The 21,182-nt window shown below is 42.3% G+C and overlaps 1 protein-coding gene across 1 annotated transcript in view; it reads right to left on the bottom strand.

Annotated features, from left to right (window-relative positions):
- The window catches only part of DNAH10 (dynein axonemal heavy chain 10), a 141,824-nt gene that overhangs the window by 94,632 nt on the left and 26,010 nt on the right, over positions 1 to 21,182 (bottom strand). The window contains exons 15-23 of the mRNA XM_044290221.1: positions 18,644 to 18,813; positions 16,459 to 16,610; positions 11,663 to 11,824; positions 9,411 to 9,618; positions 9,125 to 9,281; positions 6,008 to 6,484; positions 4,608 to 4,766; positions 3,022 to 3,138; positions 1,386 to 1,488 (exon numbers count right to left, since the gene is read on the bottom strand). Of these exons, the coding sequence (XP_044146156.1) occupies positions 1,386 to 1,488; positions 3,022 to 3,138; positions 4,608 to 4,766; positions 6,008 to 6,484; positions 9,125 to 9,281; positions 9,411 to 9,618; positions 11,663 to 11,824; positions 16,459 to 16,610; positions 18,644 to 18,813 (1,705 nt within the window). The remainder of the gene's footprint in view (positions 1 to 1,385; positions 1,489 to 3,021; positions 3,139 to 4,607; positions 4,767 to 6,007; positions 6,485 to 9,124; positions 9,282 to 9,410; positions 9,619 to 11,662; positions 11,825 to 16,458; positions 16,611 to 18,643; positions 18,814 to 21,182) is intronic.

The raw sequence follows: 21,182 nt of genomic DNA on the forward strand, positions 1-21,182 counted from the left end.
CTGTAGTGTCAGTGCACTGGTACTGTCTGGTAAACCTGCACACACAGGAGATGGTTTTGTAAGAAGCGGCTAAGCTTCTCCTAAATCTCCTTTCTGTAGCAGTTTGAAGATGTGAAAGCAGAAAGAGGTAAAGACAAACTTAGCATGTTTTTTTTTTTGCTTTTCTCATGTTTTTCAGGCTGTAGTGTCCCTTTAAACGTCCACTGCTAATAAAGAAAAAAATACCATACAACGCGTCTGATTTTCTAGTATTTGCTACTTAAAGGGAACCTGTCACCTGGATTTTGTGTATGGAGCTGAGGACAGGGGCTGCTAGATGGCTGCTAGCACATCCCCAATACCCAGGCCCCATAGCTCTATGTGCTTTTATTGTTTAAAAAAAAACTATTTTATAGATATGTAAATTAACCTTAGATGAGTCCTGTCTCCTCCATGCTTCAGGGATGAGTCCAGCATTCTCTGACTCTGAGCCCAGCCACGCCCACTGTGAAGGAGCCCAGCACCACCTTGCATCCTCCGAATCTCCTCCTTGCTCCCCGAGGTCACCAAGCTAGAGTGCCGTAATCTCGCGATGCATGAGCTAGCGCGTGTGTAGTTCGTTCCCTGAGGCTGATGCCAGGGAAGGAACACTATGCCGACACTGCGCATGCACTAGCTCATGCATCGCAAGATTATGGCGCTCTAGCTTTGTGACGTCGGGGAGCAAGGAGGAGATTCGGAGGATGCAGGCGGTGCTGGGCTCCTTCACAGTGGGTGTGGCTGGGCTCCGGAAACGTTAGTAGCTTAATTTACATATATATAAAATCGTTTTTTTTACACAATAAAAGCACACAGAGCTATGGTGACTGGATATCGCGGATGTGCTAGCGGCGATCTAGCAACCCATGTCCTCAGCTCTATACACAAAATCCCAGTGACAGGTTCCCTTTAATTGGTACAAAATGGTCATTTTAACTAATGGAATGGTAAAAGCATCATTTGTTTTTTGCCAATTATTAGAATTTTGGAGTTTGAATGGAATGGTGGACTCACATGCACCCTGTCACTACATTTAACGTCTGACGGAAACAACCGAACCCTGTACTAGGATGTCTCCACCTAGTCTAGGAGCAGCAGGATGCATGCGTGATCACCGCCGCTCTATTCAAACTCTTCCTTACGGCGGTAGTGCAATAAGGAGGAACTGTGTCTTTTGATGAGTGGATATTTGATTTGACTGTCATTTGATGATGAAAAAGAAAAAATGATAATAAAAAATTATCTGATTTAAAATAAGGAGGAACTGGGGGCTCAGTACCCTGATTATAGTTATTATTAGGGGTCCTAGAGATCATCCATAGGACAATCTCTTTAACTTCCTATCTGTACACATTACTATACGGTACCTTTATCAAGGTCATCTCCAACAGCTCCAGGTCCTTCAGAACGGAACAATTGTGCAAACTGCACCACCTCTTTCTTATAGTCTTCAATTTGATCTTTTGTAATCTACGGGGGAAAAGCATTTTAAAAAGTACATGTTTATATGCTGCCCTCATAACATTGTCAGTGCTACCATAATATTCTCGGCCAATGTCAGTGTGCTGAAAAAACGAGCTCTATAAAACTGTCAGTCCCCTAGTGTTAGTCAGTGCTCCATGACAACTCTAATGTACTGCCCAAATAGTACCCAAATATCAGTACAAACCAGAAGGTCCCATAACGCAGTCATCCACAGGTAGTTTATAGCAAGACCCCATATACTGCCAATCACTGACTCCCTACAAAGTGTCCTGCACAGAACCCTATGCATCTCTTCTCAATTAGGAGGGTTAACGGGAATCTGTAACCAGGAAATTCACTGTTCAACCAGGCATAGGTGATTAGGGCTAGCCCAACTGAATGTAAGGATACCTTTCACTTCGCGATCCATTGCTACCATTTGGAAAAAAATTGACTTTTAATCCATATGCTAATAGGCACTTAAAAGGGTTGTCCAACAAAAAATATTCTACAGTTTTCAAACCAGCACCTGGATCTGAATACTTTTGTAATTGCAGTGTATAGCCACTGAGTGATTCAATAAAATGTATCTGTATAGCGCCATCTGCTATTTGTTCTTTTCCTTGTTTCTTTGTCCTGCTCACTGAGATGGCCGCACATGCTCAGTTTCATCCTTCAACTGCCTCCTGAGCTGTGATAGGTAGAGCATGGACACGCCCCCTGAGCTGTGATAGGTAGAGCTGAGACACGCCCTCTTAGCTGCAGAAAAGACACTCCCCTTGAGCTGCAGCTTGATATAAATCTAGCAGAGCAATGAATGGGGAGATCTCTGGATCCATGTGCGGTACAGGGCTGGTTCTAGCTTTGCTAGAAAGAGATTGTCATGTAGTATATGGTGTCTGATCTTCATTTTTTAATCATGGGACAACCGCTTTAGGTGCACTGAGGGGAATTGGGGCAAGTCTCCTGTGCACCCTTGCTCCTCCTGCTTTCTCTGCCAACCCCTCCTTCTCCATTGACAGGGCCAGGAGAGATAACTATGATACTGTCAATCAAGGAGAGAGGGGTTGGCAGAGGAAGCAGGAGGAACAAGGGTGCACAGAGAGACTTTGGCCTGCCCTCAGTGCACTTAACTGGTCATTCGCATATGGATTTTTCTCCACAATGAAGCAGCGGACCACTAAGTGAAAAGTATCAGTACATTCAGCTGGGTTAGCCCTACAAGGCACTGTGCTTGGTTTAACAGTAAATGTCCTGGAGATAGACTCTCTTTAAATGTAAACAGCCATTTAGGCCATTCACATAAGGTCTTCTTCAGTGCCACTGGGCTGATTGATTATTCTACAGGTATAGGAGCATTGAGCCCTGCAGGACAGTAAGGATTGCAGAACTTTACTACAGTCTCTGGGACACCTGTTATCTTTGAGTGTAAGAGATAAAAAAGAGATAATAAATGATATTTAGTGTCATCTTTATATGCAGTCTCGCATGCTTGTATTATATATTCAATGGCACAGAACACGGAAGAAGTAAAATTACCTGGGTAAATTTCCTTTTCACTTTTCCAAGGCTGCGATCCACCTGCTTTGATTCCAGGAACAGATCTTCCCAGATATGTGTTATTTTCTCAGACAAAACTCTCTCTTCTTCATCAAACTAGGGAGAAAACAAACATAGTATAGATATTTCCATCAATGAGGCCTGGGCATTTTTTAAGTATTTCACAAATCATAAAGCAATAGCAATCTAAGGAGAGGAAAAAAAAATCACTATGTGTGCAAACCCAGGTCTAAAAAGCATAAAGAAAGTATAAGGACTCACGCACACAACCATATTTTTTTTCAATGTGCTATACATTTTTTTTCACAGATAGCACACTGACCTATTCATTTCTATGGAGACATGCACACTTCCCCCCCCCCACATATCTGCATTATAGGAGCGGATCCGTCTGTGCAGACACCAGACGGATCCGCTCCGAACGCAAGTGTGAAAGTAGCCTAAGCCAGTTCTACTTTACACCAGTTTGATAAATGACCCCAAATGTTTTTTTAATATGATATCATGCATGATCTGTAAACCATAAATACAATGAGAAAGTAAAACACAAAGTGTACAGCATGGCCTGCCCTAGTGTGAGGGCCCCACAGGAGGTGCACCAATTATAGTGATAAATGGATTACATTATTTTAAACCAACAGTACTTATACTGGTAGAACCTAATAGTGAAAAGTAGTATCTATACAAAGTTTTTATCTACAGAAAAAGTTTCAGTGAAGTTCAGATATTTAAGGATGAGATATTATTTTAATCTATTTCAGAGATGTATATATATTTCTACCAATAAATAGGTCAATCAGCATATACTGTATACTTTTTCCATGTATGAGCCTTATGATCATTAAATGGGTTTCTGAGATTTTTAATACTGATGACCTATTCAATGGATAGATTATCAGTATCTGATCAGTGGGGGTCTGACACCCGGGACCCCTGCCCATCAGCTGTTCCTGTGAGCGCCGCTGCCTTCTCTAGGCTTACTAAGCACAGCACTGTACATTGTATAGCGGCTATACATGGTATCCTGCTCACATAATAAAAGGGCTGAGCTGCTCCTAGGCCACGTGACCATAGAACGTGTGGTCACTGGCATAGGAAAAGCTGTGAGAATGCCTCTGTGCTACTGCGAGAGTTGGTGCCTTCTCAAACAGAAGATTGGAAGGGATTCCAAGTGTCGGACCCCAACCTGTCAGATACTGAAGAACTATCCAGAGGATAGGTCATCAGTATTAGTCTCAGAAAACCTTTTAAAAGGAGTTGTCCGGGATTTACTAAGCAACAGCATATCCCCGGGGGTAGCTCCATCACCAGAACTACACAGCTCCTTCAACCTTCTAGTAGACGGCGCTGTCCACTATGCAATCACTTAGTAAAGTCTGGACAACCTTCAACAATGCGTTTTTGTTGCGTTAATGCATTAAGCCAGTCAAAATAATGGTAGTTACATATGCACACCACATTCATTCATCACTTGACAGCACTCCAAATAACAATGGTTAAGTGGTCAGTCTTTTTTTTTCCTTTTTGAAAATACATTTCAAAATCACATTCCTGCATTTACCCACCTCAATATTGTACATCGTCAGGGTTCTATATCTTTCTTGGATATCTCGATATCGCATTTCAACAACTAGAGACATATCTCTAATGTCCGCAATTGTGGCAAGAACAAACTTAAGATCTTCAAGAGTATCTGGTGTCCTCATCAGATTTATTGACAGTCTCTAAAACACAAAAGAAATTTTGAAAAACTTAATAAAATGGACTCCAACATGTCCTATGCGGTGGGTGGAAACATCTGAACCATAACCTAGCAACATGATCTCTAGCCAGTGGGTGACTACCCTTGGAACCCTATGCTCCAGTGGAGACCAGAGTACTCATCAATGCATATTTACTCCCTGAGTATCAGAGAAGGATGTCCATCACACTCATTGTAACAGTTAGTAAGGTGGAAGAAACAAATTAAGAAATCCATCAAGTGCTCAGTCTTGTCCTAAAGTTGTGAACTGGCCATACATATGAAATAAATGTCAGCTGAGCATTTGTTTTATTTCAACGTGAAATGGGAATACACCGCTTCCAGGCCCCTATAAGCCGTGGCGTATCTCCAGCAGGAACAAAGGATCAGGCATCAATGTCAGGGCAGGAGTCAGGAGTCCATCGTGCAACTTATGATCATTGGGCGATCCTGCAGAAATTAGTTGGTTCAGCTGATGTTATCTTAAATCTAAAGGTGATCCTGTAGTTTAATCATAAAGAGCTTATTAAGGCTACTTTCACACCTGCGTTCGGTGCGGATCCGTCTTGTATCTGCACAGACGGATGCGCACCGATAATGCAAACGCTTGTATCCATTCAGAACGGATCCGTTTCCATTATTTATTTTTTTTAAAGTTGAAGTCAAAGCGGATCCGTCCTGACTTACATTGAAAGTCAATGGGGGACAGATCCTTTTTTTAATTGCACCATATTGTGTCAGTGAAAACGGATCCATCCCCATTAACTTATATTGTAAGTCAGGACGGATCCGTTTGGCTCTGCATCGTCAGGCGGACACCAAAATGCTGCAAGCAGCGTTTTGGTGTCTGCCTCAAAAGCGGGACGGAGACCAAACGCAGCCGAACTGATGCATTCTGAGCGGATCCTTATCCATTCAGAATGCAATAGGGCTGAACTGATCCGTTTGGGGCCGCTTGTGAGAGCCCTGAAATGGACCTCACAGGCGGACCCAGAAACGCCAGTGTGAAAGTAGCCTTAGAGTGAATATGATAAAATAGACACCAATTTGCGTTTTACGACGCATAAGTTACAATACAAAACGATTTACCATAACAAGCAATCTACCTTAGAGATATTCAGATTTAAGAGCAGTGTTTAATTGTATAGGTACTGATCCTATAGATAGAATGGAAGATGAGGATATGTTCTAAAGGCTTATAAAGGAAAATAAATTGGCACATACATCCAACTCATCTCTGAGACCGTGCAGCTGTTCACGGGCAGACTCATTCAGAAGGTGTCCAAGGGAGTTTACCCATGCGCTAGCATTTTCCTGCACAGTGTAGGCTAGCGGTCCCAGATAGAGTCTAATACACTGCTCATCTTTAATTAAGGGCTGTTGCGTAACCTCCAGCGCTAGCCGACTATAGAACTGCAACTTCTCATCAAATGTGACGCAGGATGGCTTCCTGGCAGCAAACCTCTCCAGTACAATGGCCTTATCCAGCTTCCATAAAGGTCGGTATCTCTTCCACCGGTTTAGGTACTTTGTAAGTGAAGTGAGCAGCTTGTGCATGTTCTGGTTGATAATAAGAGCTTGTTCTGTGATCTGAGGATTCTGGTAAATGTCATTGTAAAAACTGTAGATAATGGGTTCATCGTCTTCGGATTTTTGAGGAGGACAGAGCATGCAGGTCCCATGCATCCAGCGTACAAAACTCTGTGAGCAAAACAAATGGGTGTCAGGAAAAAGAATCATCACATATTCCAAAAAATAATGAAAATGTATTCTAGTTTGTACTGAAATATTAGGATACCCAGCAAGATGCAAAATGGAAACAACCTCAGGTATGAAAACGAATGCAGACAAAAACGGGAGGTGTAGTTGACACCTACCAGATTTGCGCTAATATATTTTTCAAAGCAGGTCTGAAAATGAAAAAAAATAAAATATGATTCCCCTTAAAATATGAGCTGCTTTGGTCTCCCGTGCAGCGGAAAGCAGGAGCTCAGCTATCTTATGACAGTTGGGCTCCTACTCTAATGGCCCAAATCAGAAGTAGCTCCAATGGCAGCCATTTAATCCCTTAAATGCCGAGGTCAATAGCGACGGCGGAATCTAAGTGGCTTCAGAGAGAGGGGGCTCTCTTCTTCAAGCATCAGCCGTGATAGAGATAGAGGTGCTGGTGTCTGTACATGGCAGCTGGGGTCCAATGAAGGATCCCATGTCTACCCTGTATATACAGACGTGGACAAAATTGTTGGTACCCTTTGGTCAATGAAAGAAAAAGTCACAATGGTCACAGAAATAACTTTAATCTGACAAAAGTAATAATAAATTAAAATTCTATAAATGTTAACCAATGAAAGTCAGACATTGTTTTTCAACCATGCTTCAACAGAATTATGTAAAAAAATAAACTCATGAAACAGGCATGGACAAAAATGATGGTACCCCTAACTTAATATTTTGTTGCGCAACCTTTTGAGGCAATCACTGCAATCAAACGCTTCCTGTAACTGTCAATGAGACATCTGCACCTCTCAGCAGGTATTTTGGCCCACTCCTCATGAGCAAACTGCTCCAGTTGTGTCCGGTTTGAAGGGTGCCTTTTCCAGACTGCATGTTTCAGCTCCTTCCAAAGATGCTCAATAGGATTGAGGTCAGGGCTCATAGAAGGCCACTTTAGAATAGTCCAATTTTTTCCTCTTAGCCATTCTTGGGTGTTTTTAGCGGTGTGTTTTGGGTCATTGTCCTGTTGCAAGACCCATGACCTGCGACTGAGACCAAGCTTTCTGACACTGGCTAGTACATTTCTCTCTAGAATTCCTTGATAGTCTTGAGATTTCATTGTACCCTGCACAGATTCAAGACACCCTGTGCCAGACGCAGCAAAGCAGCCCCAGAACATAACAGAGCCTCCTCCATGTTTCACAGTAGGGACAGTGTTCTTTTCTTGATATGCTTCATTTTTTCGTCTGTGAACATACAGCTGATGTGCCTTGGCAAAAACTTCGATTTTTGTCTCATCTGTCCACAGGACATTCTCCCAGAAGCTTTGTGGCTTGTCAACATGTAGTTTGGCATATTCCAGTCTTGCTTTTTTATGATTCGTTTTCAACAATGGTGTCCTCCTTGGTCGTCTCCCATGTAGTCCACTTTGGCTCAAACAACGACGGATGGTGCGATCTGACACTGATGTTCCTTGAGCATGAAGTTCACCTTGAATCTCTTTAGAAGTCTTTCTAGGCTCTTTTGTTACCATTCGGATTATCCGTCTCTTAGATTTGTCATCAATTTTCCTCCTGCGGCCACGTCCAGGGAGGTTGGCTACAGTCCCATGGATCTTAAACTTATGAATAATATGTGCAACTGTACTCACAGGAACATCTAGTTGCTTGGAGATGGTCTTATAGCCTTTACCTTTAACATGCTTGTCTATAATTTTCTTTCTGATCTCTTGAGACAGCTCTTTCCTTTGCTTCCTCTGGTCCATGTCGAGTGTGGTACACACCATATCACCAAACAACACAGTGATTACCTGGAGCCATATATATAGGCCCAATGGCTGATTACAAGGTTGTAGACACCTGTGATGCTAATTAGTGGACACACCTTGAATTAACATGTCCCTTTGGTCACATTATGTTCTGTGTTTTCTAGGGGTACCATCATTTTTGTCCATGCCTGTTTCATGAGTTTATTTTTTTACATAATTCTGTTGAAGCATGGTTGAAAAACAATGTCTGACTTTCATTGGTTAACATTTATAGAATTTTAATTTATTATTACTTTTGTCAGATTAAAGTTATTTCTGTGACCATTGTGACTTTTTCTTTCATTGACCAAAGGGTACCAACAATTTTGTCCACGTCTGTATGCCTAATAAAGAGCCTGTCAGAAACGGCTACATCGTTGAAAAAAAAAAAAAGTTAAAGCTATTGAAAGGTGACAATCCCCCAAAAACTGCTTGGCCACTGAAGTACAGATGCATAAGGGGAAGGGGAAGCGCATTTTTTTTTTTTTTTTTTTTAAATGGAACTCTACGGTGACATTCTCCTATCCTCTGGCTAGGTCATCTGTAGCTGATCAGTGGGGATCTGACCCCCCGTGATCAGCTGTTCGAAAATAGCAATAGCGCCACGGCCTTCTCACAGCTTTCCTGACGCCGGTGACAACACATTCATGGGTTACATGACCTAAGCGCAGCTCAGCCCAATGTGCGACGCTGTGCTTGGTGAGCAGGGTGAAGGCCGCAGGGCTCACATGAGAGCCAGTGCCTTCTCAAACAGCGGATTGGCAGGGATCACATATTTCTTTACATTTCTATCATGTTTACCCCTATTATAGCGCCGTTACCTTTGTGGTTTCAAGACATCCCTTGTAGCACTGTACAATCAACTTAAAAATTTCATTGAAATTAGGGTGAAGAATTATTTCTGGAGCAGATAGGATGGTTTCAACTTGAAAGAGAGGAACATTTGCAATAATAGCCACATTAAAAGCCTGGAAGTTCCTGTAAAAACAGAAATAAATACTTTGAAGTTTCCTAATAGAATCATGATGGCTGTAGAATATATTCATCATGAAATATAAAGGCTTTATTCCCGGGTGGAAATACATGCAGTAATCAATCAAACCTTACTTTATGACCATCTTCGTCAGTGTGGTGTACACTTTGTTTTCCCAGAAAGCGTAATACTGAGCCATCTGCGGACTCTTCCCTGTGTTCATGTTCACCACTAGGCCTTCTATTTTTGTTAAGATAGATCCAATGGCAGTATACTTTCTGACCATAATTTCGACGTCTCTGGACCTCTCATTTTCAATGTATTCAAAGAATTCCTTGACACCTACAAAAGAAGCAATGAACAATACAGTTATACAAAGTGTGGGTTATTCATGAAAACTAGTGGTGAGGACAAATTACTGTATTTTTTGGACTATAAGACACACTTTTTTAGTTAGAAAAAAATCTTATAGTCAGCAGTCTGGGTGGTCCAGAAGTGCCAGACCTCTCTGACTGCCGGATTTCCTGCAGCTCCCCCTGGAGCTCTTACATACCCTCGCAGTATGTGTGCCCACCTTTATGTTTCTTTGAACCAGTGCCAGCTGCGCAGCTTCTGTGTCCCAGAGTGAAGGGACCGGTGTGACAGACTGAATAAGCGATCTCACAGCTCGTCCTCCTCCTCCACATGCAGCAGCAGTAGATCCTGCCTATGTCTGGGGAGCTCCGCTACTAGTAAAGATGTCAGCCATGTAAAGAGGCGATGGCATTCAGGGGCCGGCCGTGTTCATCTCTGACATTAGGAACTGGAACAGGGCTTAGTGTGATGGGGGGGTGGGCCACGTATGAACTGAGCCCCCAGGCTGCGGCCTGTATCTGTCAGGTTCCAGTCACTGGTGCGGAAGTTTGGATAAATTGTTGGGTGATTGTTTGACAGGTGAATTGGTACTGGACATACAACAGGAGTTTTTGAATAAACTGACTCTGGGCATGATATGGGTAGTGTTGGTCGCGAATATTCTTTTCATCACAAATATCGGCACTTTGAGAATTCACAAAGATGTAGAATATAGTGCTATATATTTGTAATCGCGAATATTCTAGATATTTTTTTCATCAGTAACCGCCATCCTTGCTTGTGGGCCAATGAGAAGGCTCTTTGTCAGAGCTTAGCAACATCCCTAGCAACCAATAGGAAAGTTGCCTACCCCTTACTATATAGCCATTTCTGCATTTGTTTTGCAGTTCTGAGAGAGAGAGAGAGAGAGAGAGAGAGCAGCGACATTGCTGTGCTCTGTGCTTTCATCTGGATCCTATTCCTTATCCAATTACATTAGATAGTTAGCTCATATATATAATACAGATAGTCAGTGGGAGATAGTCAGTGTAGGTTAGATAGTGATATAGTGTAGCTAATAGGTTCCAGTACAGGGTGTTAGGTAGTGTGATAGGGATTACTGTTTCTCTGTTGTCCATACATACATACATGCTACAGAAATAATGCTGTGATGTCACAACAATACTTAGTGCACCAATCAGTAATATCTACTCAGACCTGATTTAATGTGAAGTTGCATGTACTGCGCAAAAAATATGCGCATCATTAGAGCCGATTTGTGCAATCGTGAAAATAATGACGAAATCACGAATTCTAGAAATCACTAATTTATTGCAAATATTATGAGAAAAATGTGTGCAATATAGCGAAAACGAATATTGCCTATGCCGCTCATCACTAGATATTGGCACCTTTATGGTGAGCTGGCACTGACAGCAACAGAAACATTGTGCTGGAACTGTGCATACAGTACACTGGCATTAATGATAGAAAGCTGGTGCTGGGTGTGCGACGGAAATGCTCCAGTGCAATGCCTGCAAAGGGCTGATTTCTTTAAACCACCAACGAAGGTTTAATAAGTAGAAAAAAATGTTTTCTCATTTTTTGTTGTCTAAACATGGGGTCTTATAGTCCGGAAAATATGGTAACTATCACTACATCTACTGCCGCAGTTGGGGGTAAAAACATCCCCCGAGTGCTGTGTTTAGGACTTGATTACACAGCACCTACAGTAGAGGGCTGCCACGTAATCCACTCGTAATCCACTCGCGTTGGAGATTTTTAAAATGTTACAGCTACTGAAACATTATGTCTTCTGAACTATTTGTATCGCGTGGATCCTATTTTTTTGGGAAATATGACATAAGTGCTGATGCTACACAATGTTATAAACTTAGACTTACGGTAAGTCAAAAGGCAACTCCAAATATTGCTTATGAAATAAAAACTATCACACAGTTTTTAAAAAAGTAACATCTGACCATGTATAACATAAAAAAAAAAAAAAAAAAGATTGTTAGATTTGTGCTTGGTCTGTGGCGTTATAACATACCTGGAAGATCTGTTCCCGTCTTATTGACACATTTAAAAAGGTTTGCAGATTCAATAGCAGTCAGCTTATTGTCAATGTCGTTTGCATTCTTCTGAATTTTAAGTACCAAAGACTCAAACTTTGAGACTGCCTGGCTGCAACGGTTAATGAAGTCGCCAATACCTAGAAATAAGTAATACAATGTTTTTCTTTAAAGTTGCAGTCTTGTGCTGAAAATAAAAATAAATTCAAGTTTTTCCCATCATTCTGAACTCAATACCCCATAATGACAAAGGGAAAACAGAATGTTCAAAATGTTTGTTAATTTATTGAAAAAACTAAAATTTTGCATCGACATAAGAATTCAGACCCATTACTCAGTACTTAGCTAAACCACCTTTGGCAGGGATTACAGCCTCCTGTCTTCTTTGGTAAGATGCCATAAGGTTTGCACACCTGGATTTGGGGATTTTCAGCCATTCTTCTCTGCAGATCCTCTCATGCTCTGTCAGGTTTGATGGGTACCGTCAGTGAACAGCTGTTTTCAGGTCTCTCTAGAAATGTTCGATTGGGTTCAAGTCTGGGTTCTGGCTGGGCCACTCAAGGACATTCACACAGTTATCCCTAAGCTACTCCTATTTTTTTTTTTAGGCTGTGTGCCTATGTGCATTGTTGGAAGCAGGGCCGTCTTTAACGCTGCCCTGGGCCCAGTTGCTCCTGGGGGGCCCAAGGCAGCTGCCTCTTGAGCCCCGCTGGCCACTGTTGACGTGGTGGGTGGCGACAGGGCACAGGGAGAAGAGCTCATCTCCATAGTCATCTGTATTGCCGTCCTAAGGACAGCGATACAGATGAAGTGCTGCGGCGGGGCAGGGGAGGGAGAGGCACTAGGCCTGCAGCCTATCAGAGGCCGGTGCAGGCGGCGCAATGACGTCAACGTGCCGCCTGAGCCATACAGCGTGGTACACAGGCCGGAAGAGGCCTGCATTGCATCGCTGCCAGCATGATGGAGGTAAGTATGAGTGTTTATTATTTTTTTTTATATGGTACTACTACTGGCACGTGATTGGAGGGCATCTATGGGAGCACCTGTTACTGGCACATGACTGGGGGGCATCTATGCGAGCACTTGTTACTGGCACATGATTGGGGGGCATTTATGGGGCACTTGTTACTGGTATATGATTAGGGGGCATCTGTGGGGGTACTTGTTACTGGCACATGATTGGGGGGCATCTGTGGGGGTACTTGTTACTGGCACATGATTGGGGGGCATCTGTGGGGGTACTTGTTACTGGCACATGATTGGGGGCATCTATGGGGGTACTTGTTACTGGCACATTATTGGGGGGAATCTATGGGGGCACATCTTACTTGCACATTATTGGGGGGCACTAGGAAGAAGGAGAGGAGCACTATATAGGGGTATTTTATACTGGCACATTATGGGGGCACTACGGGGACATTAGCTCAACTGGGGCATTAAAAGGGGGTATTTTTTACACTGGCACATTATAAGTAGAAATATTACTACTGGGAGGCATCATGATGGGCTTTATTACTACTGGGGGTCTATGGGGAACATGATTACTAGTATGGGCACTATGGGAGCTTACTATTCTTACTTCTGGGTCACAGTGGGGACATGTTGGGGGCACTGTAAGAGCACAATTACTACCATGTGTGCTCTAGCAGAGAATTATTCCTATTGGTGGGACTTTTGGGATCACTATTACTGTTGGGGCACCTTGGCACAGTATCAGCTTACCACAATTATTTTTGGGGGACGTTATGTTTACACTATTAGTGTCAGGGGCACTATTTACTGGACGCAGTTATTTTAGGGCACTGTGTGCCAATAATTATTGAAGGGCACTATCTGCATGGTACTACTATTATCAGGGGGTTTATCTGTTTCCGGAGTATAGTATTGGGGAGCACAGCGGCACAGTATTGGGGGTGGTAGGATGATTTGTCCAGAAGATGGGAGGATGATAGAAAAGTAGTAAACTAAGATTTTGTTTGTCAAACTGCAGAGATGAGAAATGGCTAAAAAATGGTGGTCTGGTCTGAAGGGAGAAGATGAGGAAAGAGAACATCTACATCAAAGAGACGTCACTGGATATAAGAGGTATGTGGCGCTGTATTACCCGGTATGTAGTGATGGATGGAGGGGTTAGTAGTACAGTACTATCTGCACATTGTAAAAAAATAAAAAAGAAGTAATCTGCAAAATACTATATATTTGTGTCAGAAGTTGTGCTTTTCTAATTTTTTGAATAATGATACAGCCATTTTATTTGATACTTTTGTGCTGATTCTTTTTTTCTCTATATATAAAGGGACACTATAGTCACCAGAACCACAACAGCTAAACACAGTAGTTCTGGTGTCTATATCATGTCTCTGCAAGCTTTTTAATGTAAACATTGCCTTTTCAGAAAAAAGGCAGTATTTACATTACTGCCAAGGAACCTCTAGTGGCCACTCATCATTATTAAAGTTTACTACCCTACGAGATGTGTGGATTTTTGTTGTTGTTGTTTGTTGAGGTGGAGGGTGTACTTGCATGCTAGGGTGTGGGAAGGCGGGATCCAGGGGTCCCAAGTAAATTCTTGCCCAGGGTCCAATCAAATTTTAGACGGCCCTGGTTGGAAGGTGCATCTTTGGTCCAGTCTGAAGTTTTCATTAAGAATAACTGAACCCTCCCCCCTTCCACAGCATGATGCTGCCACCACCATTCTTCATTGTAGGGATGGTATTGGGCAGGTGATGAGCAATGCCTGGTTTCCTTCAGGCATGCCGATTATAATTGAAGTGAAAACGTTTAATCTTGGTTTCATTAGGTTTAGGTTTCATTTGCAAACTCTAGGCAGGCTTTCATGTGTGTTTTACTGAGGAGAGGCTTCCTTCTGGCCACTCTGCCATAAAGCTCAGACTGGTGGTGTGCTGCAGTGATGGATGACCTTCTGAAAGTTTCTTCCACCTACACACAGAATCTTTAGAGCTCAGCCAGAGTGACCATTGGTTCTTGGGTCACCTCTCATACTAAGGCATTTTTATCCCGACTTTCACTGCAAAAACATTTCGGACTCTTCTCCAAATCTGTGCTGCCACAAAGTCCTGAGCTTTACAGACTGCTCTTTCCTCCTGATAGCTTGATTTGTGTTCTGATATACAAAGTCAGCCATGAGACCTTGAATAGATAGGCATGTGTCTTTCCAAATCATGCCCAATTAACTGAATTTACCTCAGGTGGACTTTAATCAAGGTGTAGAAGCATCTCAAAGATGATAAAGAGAAATTAGAGGCCCCCCAGAGCTCACAGTTTAGGGTCTAAATATTTATGTCCATGCGAAATGTTAGCTTTTCCTTTTGAATACAAATTTCAAAAATTCTCTTTCCACTTTCTCATTATGGAGTATTAAGTGCAGACTGATGTGGGAAAACTTCCCTATCCCTACATGAGCATCTTTCTCCTGATCTCCAACCAAAATATCACAAAAATAATAAACTGAAAATATTATCAGATTTATATCTCCTTTCATACAGGTATCGGATTTAACTGCTTAAGCTGTTATCGTATATTAATGGCTCAGGCTTTAGTCAGCTGCCCACTGATTGGCCAGTTGAATGTTAGGGTAAATGCACATGTTCAGGATTTATGTGCGGACAATCCACATCAATTGTTGCGGATTTTCCTGTCCCCATTGAAGTGAATGGAGAAAATCCAGACAGGAAAAATAAAATAAATTGACATGCTGTGGATTTTAAAATCAGCACCGTATGTCAAAATCCACGCAGAAAAAAATCTGCATCGTGTGCATGAGAATTTCAAATTCTCATAGAATACAATGTACATGACCTAAGGTGTGGATTTTCCGCATGCAAATCCGCTCAGAAAATCCACACGCAATCCTGATCGTGTACATTAAACCTGCGGGGACCTGAGAGAGAAGGCAATATCATTTTGTTACCCGTTCTGTCTTATCAGGAATTGCTGTATATAGATTAGAGGCTGCTGTCTCCATTTGCCCTGGTGATCAGGTGACTGATCATATGATCGGCAGGATGCTGGTTCTAGGAGGCTACTGCTGGGTCTACCTAGATCCAACGCAGTCCTAACAGTGTCAGTTGTCAGATTTCCGGTGTAACCAGGACCATTGTCAGGTGAAATTTAACCATGAACAAGCATTTTTGCCTAACCAGTGATACCAGCATCCAGTTTTTGTCCAATAGTTTGATTGGATGCAAGATCTTTTATTCTTATGAAAGATTTTTCATCCACAATCATTCCCACAAAGATTGTTCATCCATTGGATAGTAACAGTCAATATAGATTAAAATGTATATGGCTGTGTCATTCACCAGATGACCATTCACTCCACAGCTGTTCAACCATCAATCTACTTCTGTCTAATGCGTATGGCCATCTTATGTCATCACTTCCATTGCCCTTCCATCTTTGAAAAAAATAAAAAACTCCTCTGTTTTAATACTCTAGCTCAGGGATGCCCAACCAGCGGCCCTCCAGCGGTTGCAAAACTACAACTCCTAGCATGCCTGGGAAGCTTACAGCTATTAGGGCATGCTGGAAGTTGTAGTTTTGCAACAGCTGGAGGGCCGCAGGTTGAGAATCCCTGCTCTAGCTTATCCTAATTTTACACTGATACATCATTATCGTAAAAAAATATGCTTTGATCTTTCCTTCACATTTAGCGTCACTAATCATAAAAAAAAAGTACATTCGTCTATTTCTAAGAAGAATCTAATATGTTTGTGCAGTAGAGCGAAAGAGAAATGTGTTCAAATGTTGATACCTAATGAGTTCCAATTCAATCTTCTGTATCCAGATCTAAACACTTTCAAAAGTTCTCGGATGTGATTATCAAGAAGTTGGGTTTCAGCTTCATTTAGTGACTTTATCAGTTTTTCGTAAGAAGCAAGAATTTGTTTTAGGTCATCGATGTACCTGTAAAAGTGTTAACATTGTTAGGAACAGCCAAGAATAAACCTAGAACCATAGCTAGTCTATAGTTTCAAGCAATATCCAGTCAATGTTCTGAGACTGACAGTCAAAGCTATAAACCCTAATGCTTATGAAGCTGCAATCTACAGGAAAGGTTAGTGAGAAGTGTTAAAAAAATATATATATATATATATATATATATATATATATATATTATTTTTTTTTTAATAACAGCAATTTGCATTATTCAGCCAAACTGTTTAGAACATTGCCAACAATCTCTGAAAAGTTACAGAATTCCACTGTTTAAAGGGTTATTCAAGTAGGGACTTATAGGCCAAGTAGGGCATCAACAGGGATAGACTCTTCCCTGTAGCCCCTTGGAACCCTGGTATCACGGACAAGAGGACGTGTCTCATAACACAAGCAGTTCCTCCACCTCCTGTGCACTGGAGTACATCTGTCCGGATTGGCACTCCCGGTAAGATCTACCCTTTACTTTGCCTTATGGCATCACTTTAGGTCTACGGCACCCGCCAAAGACCCTAATTTTGTGTTTAACTGGTGGTCAGCTCTGACTGAGGGACCACCTTATGGGGACTCACCCATGTGGGCCCCACATTGTTGTCTGTGTTGTTTCGTCTAGTAGGGGCTTGTTTTCCCAAATTTGGGATCTTAATTAATTCTAATAAACCTTAGTTTTTTAATACGTTACTGCCCCTCATCTCCATTCACTTATTCAAGTTGTGGCATATCCTCTGTGACCGCTACGAATCTTAAGAATAAAGGGGCTACTATGTCTCCTTTACTATTTCTTTCCACACAGTGGTGCTTCTGGACACTGGTTCAGCACAGTCTCCAGGAAAAGATTGGCCTTAGACCCTACAAGAAAATTTCCAAGCGGGCCAGTGTCCACCAGAGCCCTCCTCACTGCTGCTAACCAGGTGCTGAAGGTAGAGCTGGCTTGGTGCTTTGGCCCATATCTCACCGACTAAGCCCCCTGCTCCATATCTTAATTAAAGACAACGGTAGGATGAGAACAGAATGCGGCAGCAATTGGTGAGGTGCTTTGTGCTGCACTGTGGTATTTGGTTCTGCTGGGATGGTATTTTGTGCTGCATTATGCTACTGCTGACCCCATCTACTTGTGTTGCCTTGTCTTCTTGGACTTTAGTCCCCAGTCCGTCCTTGACAGTCTCATTCACTTGTTGTTCAATACAAACACATGCCAGAACATTGTATCATTGCGCGACTTACACTTTGAAGGTACTGTAGGTGGAAGGGAGCACCTATGTGCAGAGAAAATTTGGAAGTGGAGGCAGAGCTGAGCCTGCACTAGCCGTGAATTCTGAAGATCAGTGGGGGTCCCAGAAATTACAATATATCCAAAGATAGACCATCACTTTATAAAACTGGAAAACCCCTTTAAACCCACGTAAAATAGTGAATATCTTTGAAAAAACGTTGCTTTACTAATCCAAGGATTTTAGTTAGATCATTTTTTTACTAAACATCGTAAACCCCTGCAATAAGTCACTATTTACTTTAGTAAGAAAATATTTTTTTATTTCAATCTAAATCATTAATATTTACATAAAATACCAATCCATAGAAAACATTAAAGGGGTTGTCCAACCCCCACAGATATTTCAGTTATGGGTCCCTTAAAAAAATAAAAAATAACTGTTCACCACAGGTGACAGGAATCAGTCAGGACAGGACACTCAGCACTGGATCAAATTGGAGGTGAAAAAGGTAAAACAATCAAGGGACTATAGCGTACGTCAAATCTCTGTGAAGGTCTGATAGTGATAATCCCTTTAAGTGGAATCTTCCTGCCCTCTGACATGCTCATTTCAGCCATTTGTCATTTATGTGTGAATATGAAACATGATATGAATGCTGAACTTGGAATCATCAGCATTTCAGAGCACACCTGCCTCCGATTGACAGATTTCTCCTTATTTCTGTGCGTAAGGGCAAAGCTGGCCCTTTGAGAACTGTAAAAATGGAAGAAATGCCCAAAGTTAACCAACCTTAAGAACTTGTCTTCTTGCAGGGCTACATTTCGTGGCAATTCACCAACAGAAAAGCCCAATTGCTCCATGTGTTTGGTTTCTGTGATAATTTCTTGCAGTTCTGGTGCAAAGTTCACAGTGTAGTGCACATTCTTATAGTTAGTGTCAGCTTTAAGTTGGTCCACATCCTGCAAAAAATGATACGTAAGACAGAGGTGACTATTCTATTACATGAAACGCAATATGACATTTTATTGATGATGGGTGTAGAAACTGTAGAACAGACAGAATCTCAGATTTCTTTTTTGTTTTTTTTATATTTCTTGGGTTATATGATGACTGCAATTGTTGACAAATTTGCAAGAAGACCATCTTTTCCATAGCAGGGATGCATATTTCTGAATTTTCATACGCAACTCATGGCTGTCCTGATTTCTGTGGTACTGGACTGACTCTTGGCATATGAATCTGCATTTTTTTAATACTTGTTAACCATCACATACCATAATAGCCTTTATTAATGTACCATCACCTTTTTTCACAAGATTTATCCAATCCAGAATCAATAAACATCCAAAGTGACAAATAATAAAAAGAAGTGAACAAATCAACAAAGAAAGACAGAAAGACAGGGAAACCTGCTTATAACAGAAACTGACACAACATGTATAAAATGCTGTAAGCAAATACTCAAGTTTTTCACTTTAGTAAATTGCAATTTTTTTCTAAATGCATTCAGAAAGTCTTCAGACCCTTTCATTTGTTTCACATTTTGCTAAAAATCTGCACTTAATACTCGATAACGAGAAAGTGAGGAGAATTTTATACATTTTTGCAAATATTATGAAAAAAGTAAAACTAGAATTTTGTACTTACTGTAAAATCTGTTTCTCTTCCGTTCATTGGGGGACACAGGCTTTGACCATGGGTATAGCTGTTGCCGCTAGAAGGTGGACACTAAGCATAAAAAGTGTAAGCTTCTCCCCTTCAGCTATACCCTTCCTGCAGGGACCAAGCTAATCAGTTAGTGCAAAAACAGTAGGAGAAGCCAGACACAAGAAAATCACACTATGTACAAACCCAGAACCACACAGGCCCAAAAACAAAAGAATGGGTGGGAGCTGTGTCCCCCAATGAACAGAAGAGAAACTGATTTTATGGTAAGTACAAAAATATAGTTTTCTCATCAGTATCATTGGGGGACACAAGCTTAACCATGGGACGTCACAGAGAAGTCCCCAAGGGTGGGCATAACAAGAAACCCTCCTGCCAATTAGAGAACTGTAGTCTTCAAAACTCTACACCTGAGAGACGCATCAGCAGACGCGAAGGTCTGCACCCTGTAAAACTTGGAACAGGTGTGCAAAGACAACCAGGTCGACCACCTTGCATACCTGAAGAGTCGAAGCCCCGTGATGCACCGCCCAAGAGGCTCCCACTGCTCGAGCCAAATAAGCAGTCACCCGTAAGGGCAGGACCCGGTCCTTAACGTGGTACGCTTCCACAATGGCCAAACGAATCCATTGGGAAATGGAAGTCTTTGACGCAGCCAGCCCTCATATCAGCCCATCTGGAATCACAAACAGGGAATCCGTCCACCGGAAAGATGCCGTCTGTGACAGATAGACACGAACATCCCGTACCAAATCCAGAGTGTGGAGCAACCTCTCCTGAGGATGAGACGGTTCCGGACAAAATGAAGGGAGAATAATCTCCTCATTTAGATGGAATTCAGACACCACCTTCGGAAGGAAAGAGTGAACAGGGCGAAGGACCACCTTATCCTGATAGAGGATCAGGAAAGGCGACCGACATGAAAGAGCCGCGAGTTCCGACACCCTACGGATGGAAGTGATTGCCACAAAAAACGCCACCTTGTAAGACAGGAGGCGAAGCGACAACTGCTGCAAAGGCTCGAATGGTGAGGACCGAAGAGCATTGAGCACTAGATTAAGATCCCAAGGATCCAACGGAAAACGGAAAGGGGGAGCATCATGCGCCACCCCCTGCAGAAAAGTCCGAACCTTCACGTGGGAAGCCAAATTCTGATGAAAAAGAATAGAGAGAGCCGAAACCTGTCCTTTGATGGCGCTGAGAGCCAATCCCAAGTCCATGCCCGACTGCAGGAAAGACAAGAGACGCGGCAAGGAAAACTGAACAGGAGACAGCTGATGCCACTCGCACCAACTAAAGCAGGACTTTCAAGTCCGGTGGTAGACTCGGCAAGATGATGGCTTCCTGGCCCGAATCATGGTCTGGACCACTGTAGCCGAGAAACCTTGAGCCTTTAGTACGACGGCTTCAACAGCCATGCCGGTAAATGTAGCAACCCTAAATTCTGTTGGAAGACTGGCCCTTGTGACAGGAGTGCCTCCCGATCCTACAGACACTAAGCTAAAACTGATTTAGCTTAGTCCCTGTAGGAGGGGTATAGCTGAAGGGGAGGAGCTTAAACTTTTTGTGCTTAGTGTCCACCTCCTAGGGGCAACAGCTATACTCATGGTCAAGCCTGTGTCCCCCAATGATACAGATGAAAAAGCTAAGTTTTTCATGGAAA

The sequence above is a fragment of the Bufo gargarizans genome, chromosome 1, assembly GCF_014858855.1.
Source record: "Bufo gargarizans isolate SCDJY-AF-19 chromosome 1, ASM1485885v1, whole genome shotgun sequence".
Classification (NCBI taxonomy): domain Eukaryota; kingdom Metazoa; phylum Chordata; class Amphibia; order Anura; family Bufonidae; genus Bufo; species Bufo gargarizans.